Genomic DNA, 18,395 nt, shown 5'->3' with positions numbered 1-18,395 from the left:
GGTGTTTAGTATTTTTAAACAGCGTTTATAAGCTTAACAACGTGTTTAATATTTCTGTACAACATTTTTAAGTTCGACAAGGTGTTTGGTATTTCTTAACTGCGTTTATAAGTTTAACGAGATGTTTTATATTCCGTACAGCGTTTATAAGTTTTTGTGTTTGGTATTTCTTAACAGCGCTTATAAGTTTAACAAGATGTTTTATATTTCGCACAGCGTTTATAGGTTAAACAAGGTGTTTAGTATTTCTTAACAGCGTTTATAAGTGTAACAATATGTTTTATATTCCGCAAAGCGTTTATAAGTTAAGCAAGGTGTATGGTATTTCTTAACAGCGTTTATCAGTTAGACAATGATCATTGTATTCATTAACAGTGTTTAATTAAACAAGGCATTTAATATTTTTAACAACATCTATTAATCAATCAAGGTGTTAAATATTTCTATAAACAGTGTTTATGAGTTCTACAAGGTGTTTAATGTTTCTTAACAGCATTTTTTAGTTCAAAGAGGTGTTTTGTATGTTAAAAAAGTACGATAACGTTTCTTTTAATTATAATTGCAAGTCAGGCCTTACTTTTATGGCAGAATATAAAAACAAATTCTAACTCGTGGCTGTGGAGGATTTTCAAAGGGAAATAAAAACCGAAATGTCTTCAGGTCTGATTTCAACATTTTTGTTTCTTAATCGTGGCTTTGGAGGATTTTTGAAAGGAAAGCAAAGTCCAAAGTTTCATTAGGTCTTATTCCCAACCCTAAATATCACCATGATACTGTAAGTGCCGCCGCAGCATAATATTAGTTATCTTGCGAGCGCGAGTGGAACACGGAATAATGTAGTCCCCTTTGGTCTCTATATTTTGGCTGGTCTTGAGTCGAGACCGGCAATATGTAGCATTTTAACAGCTCGATCGATTACTTTGTGTTCACTTCGTTCAGTACCGTTGATAGATCATGTTGTCAACCTTGTTAACAAATAGTGATATGTCATGGTTGGTTCAGACTCACATTGGAAAGTCCCCAAAGTACATGAAAAGCTGCAGCTAGCTGTAATAAGGGCCCAATTTGGGGGAATTGTGTAGTTTAGCCCACCCTTGTGGGCATAATCACTTGTATTTTTATTTATTCTTTAAATAAATGAGCTTCTCGAAATAAGTGACATTTTCAACCCACACAATCTTCTCTTTAATTGGGGATAGTATTTTTGGAGAAAAAGTACGGTTTTGTATCTGATTTCCCAGCAATGAATTCACACACTCTTACCAATTATCACTCACTAAGGGGGTGACTGTGTAGTTTAGGATCCGAGTTCCTACCGGTACATGTATAGCAGATGAAACATCCACCTTAAACTTTTTACTTTTGTCAAGTTTTAACATTGCAAAAAGATAAGTAAACATTTTCGCACAGTGCGAAATTTAAGGTATGAAGCAAACATGAAGAGTACTCGCATGACACAAGCAGGAACTAGTACAAGTGATTTCTAGTGTTCAAACACTTCCTTCATATCCCTGCCTTCAACATTCATCATCTCAAGGATAGACTGTTCAGCTGTAATTATGTGTCTTGGTTATTTATTTAGATTATTGTTATTTATTGTCCGCGGTCTCGGTCTCGGTCTCGGTCTCGGACCATATCGGTCTCGGTCTTAGCCTTGGTCAAGGCGCTAGTTGTTATTAATCCCGGCCGTAGCGCGGTAAACGATATCCTCGCTAGCGCTAAGCATGCGGTGCTAAGTACAGCGCGAACAGCGACCTCACGCGGCCAACATTTCTATGCAAATCAGTTGGACCCAATCTAGCGCCTTGGTTCAATCGTCGGCAAAAGCTTATGTTTTGCGAATACATAAGTGTAGGTGGGGCTAATATGTGGAGTGTCCAATCACACCTTGGTAAATCCGGACGTCATCAAATTATTTGCAGCCATTCGCCTTTTGCGGACATGACAGGAACCACAGTTTTTGTGCATTGGTGCCGTGTGCAGAGACACACAACGTGTACGTGTATGGATTATGTACGGTGCCACGTTTCACTCTGCAAGTTTCCTCGCAACGATCGACCAATACGAAAATGACATTTTAGGTCAGCTAAGGCTATTAACATAATGAGCACCACCCCCAAAACCTCACATGGACGATTGAACCAAGGCGCTAGATTGGGTCCAACTGATTTGCATAAAAATAGTGGCCGCGTGAGGTCACTGTTCGCGCTGTATTTTTAATGCACCGCATGCATAGACATATGACTGCATGCATAGCGCTAGCGAAGATATCGTTTACCGCGTTACGGCCGGATAAATAACAACTAGCGCCTTGACCAAGGTTATCTCGGTCTCGGTCTGCATTGAAGGGGCTGGTCTCGGTCTCGGTCTCGGTCTCGGTCTCGGTCTTGGACCATATCGGTCTCGGTCTCGGACCATATCGGTCTCGGTCTTGGTCTGCCTTGAAGGGGCCGGTCTCGGTCTCGGTATGGAAACTTCAGGTCTCGGTCTTGGTGTTGGTCTCGGGCTATCCGGTCTCGACTACAACACCGGTCTTAAGGCAGTAAGCTTAAGCGGTCCATTAAGAATACATTCTGGTAATTTTCTCTCAATTTTTGTCTCCAGGATTTGTCACTTTTTAAATTGTATTTTTTTTTTATAGAAAAACCCCTATAAAATCATTTATCGACACAATACTTTTTTTTGGGGGGGGGGCATAAAACTTACCAAATATGCAATTGACCATTAGAAAAGATTACCATTAAAAGCTTGACAATCAAGGTGGGCGCTATGAATAGCCAGTATGACCATGCAGTACATGCCATACATACCGCGTGTACTTCAACCTCGTCCCCAGTGCTTACTTTATTTCCAACCTCGTTTCCAATAGTAAACCCTGGATAGGAAATTTTCTTCCTGCATCCTGATTCGATACCGCAATTGGCTATCAATGCATTTTTATCGTGTACTTGGTGTTATCCTTCACAACGTGCGGTACGTGTTTTCGCGATCATTCGTCCACGCCTTCTCGAAAATTATAGTAATTTCCTTTCCAATTTGTTCATATTAATATGAAGTATGATACTGCATGTTGTCTCGATAAGATCGTAACAGTTTAATTTAAAAAATCGTGTTTTCGTAACTCACGCCTTGCTCGCGCTACGACGAATTGACTCTGTTTTTACCCAGACACCACTTACAAAAACAAACGCCAATGTAACGCATATTCAGGCACCAGACTATTTCTCATTTGCATACGTGTTCAAAAATCTTGCACATGCAAATGATCCAATACCAGAGTGAGAAAGCAGGTAGTGATGGGCGCGTACTGTTCGACACCCTGGGGACGAGGTTGCGTGTACTATGCATTGTCCCGTGTACTGTGTCACTGCACTGGGTCAAATTGCACGGCGCTGCTAAGCACAAAATTTGCTTAGCACAAAAAAGTCTGGCTTATAAAAGCAGGTTACCAACCAAATTTCCGTGTGATATATATTGTTCGTGTTATTCAGCTGTTGTGTGCTTAGTAATCACGTGGAGTGTTTGGCTGGTAACCTGCTTTTATAAGCCAGACTCTCTTTATGCTAAGCAAATGTTTGTGCTTAGCAGGGACCCTGATCTAACGAAACTGAGTCTGGATCAAGCAGTGGATTTTTCACGTGTCTTTCTTTTGTTCTCTGTCTTTTTTTAATTTTCATATAAAGTTCAATCTTATTTGAGTTTAGAATAGATCGACCCTCGGTCTGTGCACTTTTTAATCCCAACATAGCTGAAATTCCATTTGAGGCCATGCGCCATAATAGCGATTTCTGAGCTTCACAGAATAGCAGGAATTATAGACCCTTATCATGCTGCCACCTTTTCAGTCATGTTCCCTGTATCCAATAACTGTCCTGAATGACAACCTTTTTTGTGCAAAAAGGAACCAGACTATTTTTCCTTCCGGCCTCGCTTTGGTTACGTTGATTTGAATGGGAACACATCATGATGGCCGCAACATGATAATAGTCTATCCCGGCGCACACCTTTCCGATCTGGCCAGTTCATCGGATCATCGTCGTGTCACCCAACAAAAGTGTGCAGAAAATTCGGACCGATCTGACCGTATCTCACCGGGCGGCGAATTATGTTTTCCCAAACAACATCCGCAATACATGTTGAGCGCCCTCTACGATACTTTTATGATACGTACGTCTATTACCATGAATTTCCAGGATTTGTCGAGCAGTTCGATAGCTCAGTTGGATAGGATCGTGATTTCGAATCACCATTTTTACCCGAGTGTTTTTCTTTTCTAATCTGAGGCTTTGGAGGACTTTTTAATAGAGAAATAAAGTCCGAATTTCATTACTATAGAACTCTTCTTTTTTTTCCCCAATTTTTATATTTTTTTCTCATGATTTTATAATCAATAAAGTCCAAAACGTCATAGCGTGCACCCCATGCGGATATCGTTTGGAGAAAAAAAAATCACCTGCGGCCTTGCATATAGGCAGCTCTTTCTGGCAAAATATAATACACAGCCGACAACAATAGATAGGCCTTCATGTAATGGAGAGCGTTACAATACGGAACACAAGTAGGCTATGTCGACAAGAGTCATCGCTCAGCTTCGCGTATGGCGTGCAAACTGAACATTAAGTTCCAAAATTAAGATATCGCTATTTCTAAAAGAGTTACATGTATTTCTATTTCTGATAGTGATATCTTTATTTCAAAAAGAAAATATCTCTATCAGATATCCCTATTAAAAATAGAAATATCTCTATTTAAAATAAAGATATGTCTATTTTATTCAGAGATATTTTTTATTTCAAATAGAGATATCCGCATCAGAAACAGAGATACAGATATTATGTCAATTGAGAAGATTCATCTCTATTGCAAATAGAGAGGAGATATCTCTATTTCCAATCAGGCGCAGATGGGGTCAACCCCCCCCCCCCCCAGCTCTGTCCAAAATTTATTACAAAAAAAACCGCGAAAACACCCCCCCCCCCCCCCCCCCCGCTCTGACACCCCGAAAAACTAAACTGTTAATTATTTTTCCGCCTGGGCACAAATTATATTTTTTTAGAGGGTATTTGTACACTATTCTGTAATACAGAGTTAAAATCGTCGGATTTGAACAGCGCCCCCATTGAAAGTATGATACGAGTCCCCCCTCCCCCCATATTGATTTTACGAGGCCAAGTGTCCGGACCAAAAAAACCTGTCTACATTTCAGCCATGATATGCTGATGAAACCCCCCCCCCCGCAAAAATTCTGGATCCGCCCCTGCTAAATGAGACACATGTATCTCTATTTGAAATAGAGATCTAAAATTGAAAATAGAGATATCTCTATTGGAAAAAAGAGATACCTCTATACTATTTAAAATAGAGATATCATTATTAAGATAGAGATATCTCTATTTAGGTATTAAGTGTTACATTTGCATGCCATACTTTGGTGGCGCGGTTGCACGATCAATACTTTTGCGAAAAAAGTTTTTTTTCACCAACATCAAAGCAATAAATACACATAACAGCATATGGTTCGCGCTGACGGGAGGTGGACGGTGGTGATGAATACTTAAGTTAATTCACCCACACAAAAAATAAGTTGGAAACCAAAATGGCGTTCCGCGATGGTGCTCTGGTGGTGGTTCTGGGGCTGTGTCTGCTGTATGTGAAGGGCGGCGAAGGTGCAGAGTCACAAGGTGAGGCCGTCATTGTTTTACCCCGTTTACTCTTCTGTTGGCATCCGTCTGTCTCAAGATACAATAGAGTTTTGCGCCGTAGGACAGTCCTTCTTAGAGTTGCAGCGCCTGCTGTGGTTGTACAGCCCAGTCCTGTTGTTGCAATTGCTGCAGGTGGTCAAGCCGAATCTGGCTGTGGTAGCGCTGATGTTGCCTCTGTCCTCCCAGCAATGTCACGGTGTGTGGATATCGCAAGAAAAGGGGTGCATATATTCCCTAATACCTATGGTCCCCAATACCGATGTTCCCCAACCCTAACCCTAACCCTAACGTTAACCCTAATCCTAAGGATTTCGGGGAACATCGGTATTGGGGAACATCGGGTAGACCCCCAGTGTCCCGAATATTTGGAATGTATGCAACACATTGTACAACCCTGTGAATTATCAAATAGGAAGCAGGAAGGGCAATTTCTTGTCACAACTTTGGGAGGGGAGGGGGAGGGAGGGGACAAGCAGCTTAGGAGATTCGAAAAAAAGAGGGGGATCTAATTTGAGGAGGCAATGTTCAAATTAAGTATGCATTAGTACACATGCCAATAAACGCCTTTTAAGTTTTACGTCGATTTCACGCAGGAAACTGTTGCATTTACACGACAAAAGTGTGGCAGGATATCTTGGAACTATTGGGAAACATAAAGCGCACACTTCGTCAGTGTTTTCACAAATGGACGAAATAGGCCAAAAGCATTTCACGAATTCGCGCAAAGGGTATGGGTATTTGATTTTACGGAGGCCAAGTGTCCGGAGAAAAAAAACATTTCAGCGTGGATGTGCGGTTTCCCACCTGACATCAAAAGCAGGACACGCTATTGGGTTAGGGTTAACTTGAACGTTACTCCTTACTTTCTCTTGTTCATATATTGAAATAAGTTATCATTTCTTCAAAGCGCATTTTACTTTTATTACTTTTGAGTCAAATTTATTGATTTTGTTATTTTGCTATTTACCAGTCTTTGTTTTATTTATGGATGTATTCTTTAAAGAGTGTGGAATAAATGTCTTCTTGAATTGAATTGAAGGTTATAGGGTTAGGGTTGGGGAACATCAGTATTTGGGGTCATATTGGGGAACATATATAGAACGGAGTCAGGCTTGTGTGCGGGAAATATTAAACCGAACAGTGAAAAAAACAGTGGTGCGGGGATCCAGTAATATCGGAAAGGTGTGCGCAGAGCATGCAATTCTTTTGCTGTCCAGAAACAAGTAGGAATCAATTAGGTTTAGAGCGCGTTTCCACAATGTTTTTCGACTCTCAAATTACGAGGTGGGACACTTGATTGATTAATTGTTTGCTTGCTTATTTGCTTGATTGCATACTCGCTGGCTGCCTTGCTTGCTTGCTTGATTGATTGATCGCATGCAGGCTGCTGGCTGGCCTGCACCCCTGCTTGCTTGATTGCATGCAGGCTGGCTGGCTGGCTGGCTGGCCTGCTCCCTCCCCTGCTTGATTGCATGCAGGCTGGCTGGCTGGCTTGCTCGCCTGCTTGCTTGCTCCCCTGCGTGCTTGAGTGCTTGCTTCATTTAATGCTGGCTGGCTGGCTGGCTGCACTGGCTTGCTGGGGTGTTAAGGTGTTGGGTCTGTTCGTCTGCTTGTTGGGTTGTCTGCTTGCTTGTGCTTTCCCTTAATATCCAAGGGGATATAATCACCTTTTATCCTCACTTTATAGGTCTATTATGCCCACCACACTGGCAGAATGCGCACACCTGTGGTATTGTTTACTTTGACCGAGCAGTTTCGCTTTTAGTGCTCGACACGAAATAGTTTGGTACAAACAACTTTTACAGATAAAAAAGAGTGTGACCGCTTTCATTTTAGGGTTTCTCGTTATTCATTGGGTTGTTATTGTTAGGTCATGGGGGCGCATTTTTTTCTTTCAACCAGAGCAAGGGTTAATCGATTTTCGACACTTTGAATAAAGGCAATAGAGCCTGACAGTTGACCTCTACCTTAGCGCACCTCCGGAACCTTGAATAGAAATATCAACGTGCAAAAGTTCTAAACTTTGCCATAATTTTTTTTTGGTGCAGTGATCTTAAGTAAATCACCCTCGAAAAAGGCCTTTGTACAATTGTTTTGTATAAGGCATCTGCATACTGGAAACTTGCAAATATAGTGTGACGTCACTGACGTGAAAGACTGACAATTTCCAAATCTTTTGTTAACCTTCTTCAAGGGCGTCAATCGCTTCTCAAAAGTGGGGGGCCCGGGGGCATTCCTTGATCAGCACTAATGCGAGTGCGAAGCGCGAAGCCCTACCGGTGTGGGGTTGGCCCCGGAAAATTTTTGGATTCTAGACACTCTGTGGTGCGATCTGAGGCAATTTTTGACAACTTAAACCAATTTTTGTGAGCAAAACATCATCTTTTAAACATTATTTTCGAGTTTGGAGTCTTTAAATTAACTATTCTGAGCTTGACAACAATTTTTATTCGGGGACGACAAAAGTGGGGGGGGGGACAAACGATATGATATCCCCCCACTTTAAAAAGTGGGAGGGCCTTGTCCCCCCTTCCCCCACCGTTTGACGCCCATGACCTTCCCGATCCTGATAGACCAATTTGTTGTTTTCCTCTCCCTCCACACAGACAAGGAACACAGCAGCCGTCATGACTTGATGACCCATCTGTTGGGTACGCACAATCCCCTAGTCATCCCCAGCACGCCCTTAAAAGTTTCCTACAAACTAGACCTCCTGGCGATCGAGGGTGTGGTAAGTCAGTGGTACCGGCCTAGTCCGGATTTCGTAAAGCGTTCCTCGAAAATTGGATTCCCATGTCAATTATGTTCAGATACAATTTTAAAGAAATTCACTTGCTTCATATATCATACACTTTCATATTGCTGTAAGAAGCCATTGGCTTATGTTGAACTGAATCCTTCAAAGTTATATTATTAGGGACCCCAAAACAGGCGAAGCCGAAATGGAGACGAAATGGAGTTTTCAGTTTTGGAATCCTAACCGTTGTCAATTCTAAATAGTACATCACGCAGCAAAGCTCGCAGCTCGTAAGATCAGAGTACACAAAGTCGTTATTCAATGTCATTTTTTTTTAAATGCCAGCAATGAATATAATTATAACAATTTACAATAGTATTCAACAAGTATGGCAGGTAAATACAACCTTTTGTCTATCCGGAAATTCCCGGGCGCCTATGCAGTAAACTCCGGACTATTTCGGAAACCCTCCCGTTTTGGTCACGTGACATTTGGCAGCTGCCTAACCTAAGATTAGTCAGAAATAGCCGGAATCCTTTTCATCTGGGAACCAGACTACTCCATGCACAAGTAACCCATCAACGGGAATACTGGGAGAGTTGAAACTACTGGGGGAAAAAACTTTCGATCGCATTGCCGAATTTGAAGCACATTTCGGGGAAGAAGATTCGATTCGCAATTCGCCCGAGTTGAATTTGTGTTGACGCAAAGGTTTGCCGTGACGTCAGGAATTCGTTCGTGTTCGTTGTCACATGCACCAAGCATAAACCGGCATTATTTTACTTGTATACTGTAGTTGTGCGCTTTTGAAAAAAATCCTTCAAATCAAAAAGATTTGAAACTACAAAAAGTGTTCGTTTGTATATTCATGTCTATATTTCTAAGAGTAAAGCTGTTTTGGATCGGTTTAATTGCAGGACGAGAAGGAAAACATCCTCCGAATTTCCGCTTTCGCAACGGTGGTAAGTATCCAACGGGCAAACCAGTTGAATCCACGATTATTGTTAGTTAAACAATCCGAAAAGGACCCGACAGCTTGGGTCGTAGATGGAACCAAGTTATACGGTGTCTGAAGAGTTTATTTCCAAATTACAAGTCGCTTCTCGCTAGATAGCACCACCAAGAGGGAGAACATTCATTGGAGGGAATATATTGCGAACATTGTTTTTTACATTTTGCAGTTTTGGTCTGACCACCGTTTCCAGTGGGATCCAGCAAACTATAGCGGTATACTTTCTGCGAGCCTACCTAAAAAAGCTATCTGGCATCCAGACCTCGAACTGCTGTACTCGCAGTAAGTAAATATATCTTGAAGTTGTGTATGGCTGAGTCAAACCACTGTAAACGTGCAGCTAGCAACACCGCGTAGGTCACGCTATTTTATTATGTACGTTTCGAAGACAAATTATTTGCAGTTTTGTATAAATCTCGTATTGTATTACTTGTATGTACAGGAGCTTTGTACAAACAAGGTTGAAATTTATATAGATAAAGTTTTCTCAATTTATTTATTCGCAGAGGAAATCTTAAAATGGACTTTTGTCAAGCGAACTAGATGAAAAACAAACTTTGTTTCATCTGTTTATTTAGAGTTGAGGAGATAGATGACATCAACTTGCGTGTGTTTCCCGATGGGTTTGTCGGGCACTACCTTCCGATGCGTCTGGCCATACCGTGCTCTTTTGACTTCAACGACTACCCGTACGATGCCCACACCTGCGACATTCGGGTGGAATCCTGGACCAATCCCGGTTCCATGCTCAATCTGACTCTTGGTGGGGCGTCAGCAGCCGGCACATGGTACCATCGTGTCAACAGCCAGTGGGAGATCCAGTCCTTCACAGCGAACAAGACCGTGGATATTTTTCCACCTTCCCCAGAGCAGTACATCTATCTGACGTTCCGTCTCCAGTTCAAACGCACGGTGGGCGAGTACGAGATACGCGCTGTGGTGCCCTCTGTCATCACATCGCTTCTGATCCTGCTGTGTTTTCTCATCCCTCCACTGTCTGGTGGGAGAATGGTTCTCTGCTCCGTCGTCATCCTCTGCATCTTACTTCAACTGTACCATCTCAACCTGACCGTGCCCATCCGAGGTCCCAACGCCCCCTTCCTGGCAGATTTCCTCTGTTTCAGCGTGATCCTGGCCGTCTTTGCAGCCGTTGAGAGTGTGGTGTCAATGAATCTCTCCAGTTGGGGAACCTTGAGTGGGAGTAGCAACAACAACAACAACAACAGTAACGCCCCCAAAGACGGGGAGGAGCTCGTGGCGCAACCCAAGCCAAGTTTGGTAGGTTCCGTGTGTTTCTGTCTTTTTGTATAACAGACGTTTATCTACGATCATTGGCAATTTAGGTAGACAAGTTGTCTTGTTTTAGCACACGCATTGCCTTCATCTCCAAAGAGGCCTATGTCATACACATATACATGTAGATCATCTTACATTGAACACACACTTTTGTCCATAAGCTGGACGAGCTAGTCTGACTTTTCAGTCATGCATAGCCTATTCAGGACAAGCCTTATTGTGGGTGCTTCGCCGGTTTTAATGGACTTCTAGTCTTTCAAATCAGGCAGATGTTGACTATTGGTCGAATAGCCGAGTCAAACTTGGTCAAAAGCAGAAATGGCCTCGATGGACTGTATACAACTGATAGCCAGCCATAAGTGTTGGTGACCACTTTTGACCGTTAAGATTGTTCATGTTCAGTATCGCGCATTTGTAATTCGCAATCGCCTTGCCAATGAAAGTCATACCGACCTCGCTCTGTATAATGTTCAGGCCAATAATAAGGATATAGTTAATTTGAGAGCTAATATCACGATGACGATATTTAGCATATAATGGCATGACGTCATCAGCAAACAAAGCTTCTAACGTAAAAGCCGTATACATGTTTTATACAGGAACTGTGCCGACGTCTGACCCTCGGTGGCAAACATATCGGTAACCGCTGCCATTTCGATCGTAATCATGTTTCTTTTCACTGTGATTTTGAACGTCTTGTCCATTTTTCTCTTTTCCTGTTCAGTTCCTGATGCAACTCGCTCGAATCATCGACTTGGTCTGCTTCGTCATCTTCACCATCACCTTTGCTATCGGTGGGGGCATCATACTCAATCCTAAAACGGAGTAGAGAGGAATGCGAGACACTTCAAACAGCACACAACCGGCACATTGTAAATTAAGCCTTGAAAACGGGGGCATTAATGCTCTCGATCCGTCAAGATTAGTTAAGTTATATAACGAAAACCGTTCACAAAATAATGCCACACAGTTGCATATCACTGAGACTAAAACTTTTAAATTTGCGTTGTTGCTCCTCTGAAATCCTAGTACAGTGTGACGTCACACCAAAGCGCCACTGACGGGTAACCCCAAAACAATGTATCTCTTGCATGCTCGGTTTCCTTCGATAAAAACAGGTGTCATCACTTTAACACAGTTTCTTGGAAGTTAGCAAGCGTGTATAATTTTGTTTAGTATTTCTTAACAGCGTTTATAAGTTAAACAAGGTGTTCAGCATTTCTGTACAGCGTTTATAAGCTCAACAAGGTGTTTAAAATTTCTTAACAGCGTTTATGAGTACAACAAGGTATTTGGTATTTTTTTTAAACAGCGTTTTTAAGTGAAACAAGATGTGTTAAATATTTCTTAACATTGTTTATGAGTTCAACAAGGTATTCAGTATTTCGTAATATCGTCTGTAAGTTAAACGAGGTTAGTATTTCTGTATATACAGCGTTTATAAGTTCAACAAGGTGTTTGGTATATTTAAAACAGCGTTTATAAGTTTAACGAGAAATTCAATATTTCTTAACAGCATTTATGAGTTCAACAAGGTGTGCAGTATTTTTTAATATCATTTATAAGTTAAACAAGGTTAGTATTTCTTATCAACGTTCATAAGTTAAACAAGGGGTTTAGCATTTCTGCACAGCCTTTATAAGTTAGACAGGGATTATGGTATTTCTTAACGTTTATTAAATAAACATGGTGTTTAATATTTCTTAAGATCCTGTATAAATGAATCAAGGTGTTCAGTATTTCTTAACAGCGTTTATAAGTCCCACGAGGTGTTTAGTATTTTCTTAACAGCGTTTAGAGTTCAACGAGGTGTTTAGTATTTCTTAAGAGCGTTTATGAGTTCAACGAGGTGTTTAGTATTTGTTTTAACAGCGTTTATGAGTTTAACGAGGTGTTTAGTATTTCTTAACAGCGTTTATGAGTTTAACGAGGTGTGTAGTATTTCTTAACAATGAAAAGTACGACAATTCTTCCCATAACAATTATTGCTGGTCATGGTCATTCTTTTTATCGTAGAAGATATATACATGTATATTGTTCTAATTCGTGACTCTGTAGGATTTTCTTGCGTATTGCGTTACATAATACAGGGCGCGTGACCACAGCCTTTGTTGCTGTGTATAGGGTACTTTTTTTATCCATGTCTATGACGGTGTATGACCAAAGACCCGATATAGAAAGCGCCCGTTGATTGGTCAAAATCTAATTCAAAAAAGAGGGGGCATCTGATTTGAGGGGGCAATGTTCAAACAGATTTGGCAAGCTCAATGCACCATGGAGGTTGCAAACACAAAAACAAAATCTATTTACACTTGGATATATTTATTAAAGGGAATATACATCATTTGCTTTTGCTGTAATTTTCAGAAATGGATGGAATTGGGGGGTTGGAAATATATAGCAAATATAGTTACACTGACTTTTTTGAGGTTTTGGGATCGAAAATGCTATAAAAACCAAGAAAAACAATCATTTTCCTGTAGTCTGGTTCCCTGACTCCATGTAAGAAGAAACAGAGCAGTTTACATACATTGGGGAATTGTAAGGTCAGGGAACCAGTCTAGCTGGCTTGTACCCGTTCATAGGTGTGTAATCGATTGCAAACAAGTACGATGGTCAATTGGGGCCAGTATTTGAAAAAAGCCAAATGACAGTATACCAGGTGCCATGATTTTACAGGATGCTTCACACTGTCATTCACTAACAGTCCAGCAAGGTATTTCAAAATGATTTGGTAGTTTTATTTTTTGATGTTTGCAAATGTTGTATTTTCCCTTTAATGGAACATCGCCATTGCTATGGCGCGCCAACCCAAAAGCGTTTGTGGTGTCAATCCCCCCTAACCAGGGCCCCATGCACCCCATCGCCCCTGGGATGATTACTGCAAAGCAAAAGCTGTGAGAAGATTGACGACTCGGGCTGCAAAAAAAACACCATTTATTCAACGATACGGTGCATTTCACTCGCTTTTCAGACTTTTTGTCATCTCATACAATGTAGTTACTAAAGCTTTCAAACGTAGTTTTCTCTGTGGTACGAGTGACCTTGCTAGCGCTATGCATGCCATACCACTGAGGAAATTAACAGAAGAGGCCCATATTTTTACGAGAGCTACTTTGCGGACCGGGGTACTACTCACACAAAGGAATCAACCTGGGGCTTTCAAAATGTATTGATTTATTCAAATCAACTGGCAAGGCAGCTTTATAATCTGGTGTCTGTGTAAATTCTATTTTGGTCTCAACGTGCAGGAGAGTAGCTCACTGTGCTACATGTAGTAGGCCTAAGTACTACCTGTGGAATTTATTTGGTGCGGGGGTAATCCACGAAGTTTAGGCTTTGCTTTTTAGAGACCCCCATCCACATATTGTAATGCTATGATTTTCGTGGCATATTGTTTTGTATTATAAAGTAAGATCAGTGGATTGATTGATTGATCGATCATTACATTCAGAGGTGTTTTCGAGCCCAAAATGCACATTGATTATGCCTTAAGTCGACTTTCATGGTTAATTGTCTCGTATCATTAGTTTACATGTTTGTTTCTTGAGATAAAAAATTAAGACAGATATAAACAGACACTTCGAAACTGAACAAAGTAGAATGATACACATGAACAGGTCAAAACACCTGAAAATCTCGCATCTTGCCTTCGTTTTTCTCATTTTGAATGCAGAAAGTACCAGATATAGAATATGCACGGGAATGCAAACGAAAATAAGAATCCCGTCCGTGCAAATAACCCTGAACCAATTGAACCGATTGCCAAATCGATTGATAATTCAGCCTTAACTGAATAACAGAACTTCCACAGGATGTGTTCAACTTGAAACATGTCAGGTGAAAACAAATTTGAACGTCTGAAATGGATTGACAACAGGGAGCTGGTTCACTTCAAACCGGCCTCTTTCAAGATGAATGTGAATACAGTTTTTGTTTGAGGAATTGATCAGGAAAACATATGTTATAAATATTCTGGCGTTTGTACACAGCAGACTGACATAATGGTTTTGGGTTCGTCATGTTATTAACCCTCCAACTCCCTGGGCATTGTTGCTAGGATGCAAGTTGCAACCCCAATCCTGCAAACTCCTCCAACTGCCTCCATGTCAAAGCATTATGCCTCAATCATGCAAAATCCTCCGTTATTTCTTGAATGTGGTCCTTGGAGGGGTAAACAATTGTCCCACTTCTGCAAAATCCTCCAGCAATCACTGTCAATATTATGTTGAGGTAGGGCCAGTGACATCTTGGAGCAGTGTGGAGGGTTTCAAGTAAAAGCTAGATTTAAATTCGTGCGTGGCTATAGGCTGAGCACCGTCACAAAGTCCGGCCCAAAATCTCGATACGGTGCATCCTCTGAACGCACATTTTTTATTTGTCCAAAAAGCCTCAATCCTGCAAAATCGTCCATTTTGCAAAGAGGATGTTGGAGGATTTGGGAAGGTGAGGGCTAAATGTTAACACAGTCATGCACTGTGAACCATTCCGTATTTTATTCACCTTGTACAAGAGACATTCCAACAAATTAACCCAAACGTCATACATTAATTTAATGAAAATACGAGAACCAGAGCACACGGGGACTACTTCCAACCAGCCCACGAATCAGTCGCCAGTCGTTGATGATTTAAACACCATTACTCCTTCTTATATAACTTATTCTCTAAAGCCACGGACATCATGAATTATGCATGGCGCAGTGAAAGCGCCCTCTTTTGAAATTGTCCGATCTCGCTTGGGAAAAAAAATTCGCGGACGGGCAGCACTCCGATTTCGCCGGACGCGATATTTTTGTAAACCAATCTGATTCTTGAAGGATGTCACGTGACCTGCTTATCTGACCTGGTTAAGCTGACCTGGCACTTTAAGCGTCACATTGTTAGCACAGTTCACGCAGATTGCGCGCAGGACAGTTTAATTACTATTTTGTTTTCTTTGCAGTTTTTGTAGCCTCGGTCAAGGCGTTCGTCAATGGCCGTCCGCCCCAGCCTTGGCCCAACTGTCGGCGTGAGGTTTTGGGGTGGTGGTCATTGTGATCAATCAATCAATCAAATCTTTAACTTTTCCCAACACATACATTGTGTATGTATGGATGGATGGATGGAGGTCTCCAAAAAGCATAAGCTTGTCGAGTGGAGACCCCCACTGTAATAAAGAACAATTACAATTACAATTACAGTTACAATTAATTACAAGTACAAGTACAACGATAGGAGTTAAATAACAAAAACTATTGGTACAGAACTAGTAATACGACATAAAACTAAAATTATTTGGTCTTACAAAATGAGATTATTAAAAAGTGGTTTTCTTTTTGGTCGAGTTGTGCGTAAAAATTGCTATGGCTTTGTGCCTGGCCGACCGGAACGCGTATTTTTGTTTTGCAGCGTAGGCCTACATCGTATTTCAACCAATCACATCACGCACCCCGAAAAAGGGGCACCTTCCGTCGGTGTGAAAGCGAGACCCCTTCGGCCTCCGCAATGGCAGATCCAGAACACAATTTTTTGAGGGGGGGGGGGTCCACAAATTCATGGCGTGGAGTTCGGGACCCTGAAAATGGATTGTAGATGCTCTGTGTTGCGATCTGAGGCAAAATGATTTGTGACCACTTTAACCAATATTGGTGAAAAGATGGTGGAGTACGCCATGCCTTTTTATTGTGACTTAACAAAAAACAATTCGGATTCGTGGGGTTTTTTTTTGGGGGGGGGGCATTGCCTCATTGCACCCCCCCCCCCCCCCCCCCTGGATCCGCCCGCGGGCCTTCGGCACACACCGCACACCCTGAATTTGACTATTATAGAAAGACCATTATTTTTTATTGCGCGAGGGGCACTGTTGCTTTTGATGGCCAGCTCATTGGCCATTGTATTTACGTGAGGAGGAGCACTATTATTTTTAAAGACCAGTTTTCCATTGGCATAATTTTATTGTTGCGAGTGGGGCACTAATATTAGGTTGTGCTTTCGAGGAGCAGTTTTCCATCTCGAGAAGTTATCGTGAGATGCACTATTGTTTTTGATGGCCAATTTTCCCATCTCGAGAGGGGCGCAACTTTATTGTTGCCTAGAGGGGTATGTGGGCTTTCGAGGGGTAGTTTTCCATCTCGAGAAGTTATCGTGAGATGCACTATTGTTTTTGATGGCCAATGTTCCATCTCGAGAGGATATTATTGCGAGAGGGGAATATGTGCTTTCAATGGGTAGTTTTCCATCTCGAGAAGGTGCACAATCTTATTAATGCGAGAGGGGCACTTGTGTTTTTGAGGGGCAGTTTTCCATTACAAGAGAGAAGATTTTATTTTAAATGTATTTGTATATATCGCGCTCATATTCTTTTGTTGGCCTGGGAAAATCTGAGGGGCAAGTGCCCTCCCCCTCTCCAGTTCCGCAGCCCCTGAACCAGCTGAATAATAATGACCATTGACGACTGCCGCAAATAAAAACACCGCCGCAGCAGCTCCGAGCTGTTTTAAAGGGAAGATACAACATTTGCAAACATTAAAGAACGAAATGATCAAATTATCACGAAATACCTTACTGAACTGTTAGGTGATGACAGTCTAAAGCATCCTTTAACATCGTGGCTCCTGGTGTGCTGACATTTTCACGAAAAACTGTATTTTTCCTACTTTTTCATATCAAGTTATTCTGACTTTTCTTTGCAATTGATTACCCACCTGTGAAGGGGTACAAGCCTGCGCTAGACTTATTCTCGACCTTACAGTTCCCCAAAGAGTATTAATTGCTCCGTTTCATCTTAAGTGGGGTCAGGGAACCAGACTACAAGAAAATGATAGGTTTTCTTGGTTTTTCCAGCATCTTCAAGACCAAAACGTGAATTCAGTCATTTTAACAATATTTTCTATAACTTACTAATCCGCCAAATCCATTTATTTCTGAAAATTGCAGCAAAAGCAAATGTTGTACATTCCCTTTAAGTGTGAGGTTTGATATTACAGACGCTTTACACACAGACTGGAATCCCATCATAACTTATGATAGGTCTTTATTGTTTCAGTGCCAAGTCACAAGTGAAGGTTAGTTATGGCCTAGCTGGGTCTGTGGCCTTATTGCAAAGTTGGCATGTACAATTTTTGTAGACGTGGACTCTGGCTAGTATATTTGTGCAATGAGCTTAGATCAGCATATCAGCACACGAGCAAAATGGAGCTGTCTGGAAAATAATGGATTTCAAATAACCAGTCGGCGGCAAATCCGGGAAAACGTCGTGACCACGAAGAAAGTATTCCAAGGACCACTGCTCAGAGTCGAAAAACTTAGAGGACTAATTTAAGCAAACGACCCATCTTCGGAAGCTCCATCGGACGACAAACGATGCTTGCTGGCAGCTTTGTCATTGCTGCATATTAGCCCCGCCCTCACACGAGGAGGTTGGACTATGCCATTTTTAAGTATGGGTACTGGGTGTGCGGGATAAGGTTGTCAAGCGTGCATGCCGGATTCGCACAACGGCCGCCTTCTGTTGGTTCATTATACATGTATAATACTATTAATTACCCCCTTTTCGCTCGTACCCCCGCCCTGCAAACAGGACTGTTTGCAGGGCGGGGGCACTAGCGAATTACCCCTTAAGCATAATAGTATGGTCCGCGCTGACCCAGGCCCATTTTCTTGAATAA

At 41.6% G+C, this 18,395-nt stretch overlaps 1 protein-coding gene across 1 annotated transcript; it reads left to right on the top strand.

Annotated features, from left to right (window-relative positions):
- Positions 1–5,477: 5,477 nt before the first annotated feature.
- LOC119741162 (neuronal acetylcholine receptor subunit alpha-7-like) lies at positions 5,478–12,726 on the top strand. Its single transcript, XM_038216868.1, has 6 exons — positions 5,478–5,681; positions 8,309–8,433; positions 9,357–9,401; positions 9,621–9,733; positions 10,030–10,729; positions 11,472–12,726. Exons 1-6 carry the CDS (start codon positions 5,597–5,599, stop codon positions 11,574–11,576), a joined length of 1,173 nt encoding a protein of 390 aa, XP_038072796.1. The 5' UTR covers positions 5,478–5,596; the 3' UTR covers positions 11,577–12,726.
- Positions 12,727–18,395: the final 5,669 nt, after the last annotated feature.

Source organism: Patiria miniata, unplaced genomic scaffold (genome assembly GCF_015706575.1).
Source record: "Patiria miniata isolate m_02_andy unplaced genomic scaffold, ASM1570657v1 HiC_scaffold_5, whole genome shotgun sequence".
In the NCBI taxonomy this organism is placed as follows: domain Eukaryota; kingdom Metazoa; phylum Echinodermata; class Asteroidea; order Valvatida; family Asterinidae; genus Patiria; species Patiria miniata.
The sequence above is the reverse complement of the archived record's forward strand: the minus strand, read 5'-3'. Positions and strand labels throughout refer to the sequence as shown.

Excerpts from the sequence above, each read along its gene's own strand:
- LOC119741162 (XM_038216868.1), top strand. The coding sequence starts at position 5,597 with ATGGCGTTCCGCGATGGTGCTCTGGTGGTGGTTCTGGGGCTGTGTCTG. Across the intron at positions 8,434-9,356 it reads TCCTGGCGATCGAGGGTGTG|GACGAGAAGGAAAACATCCT; the intron begins GTAAGTCAGTGG and ends GTTTAATTGCAG. Across the intron at positions 9,734-10,029 it reads CTCGAACTGCTGTACTCGCA|AGTTGAGGAGATAGATGACA; the intron begins GTAAGTAAATAT and ends CTGTTTATTTAG.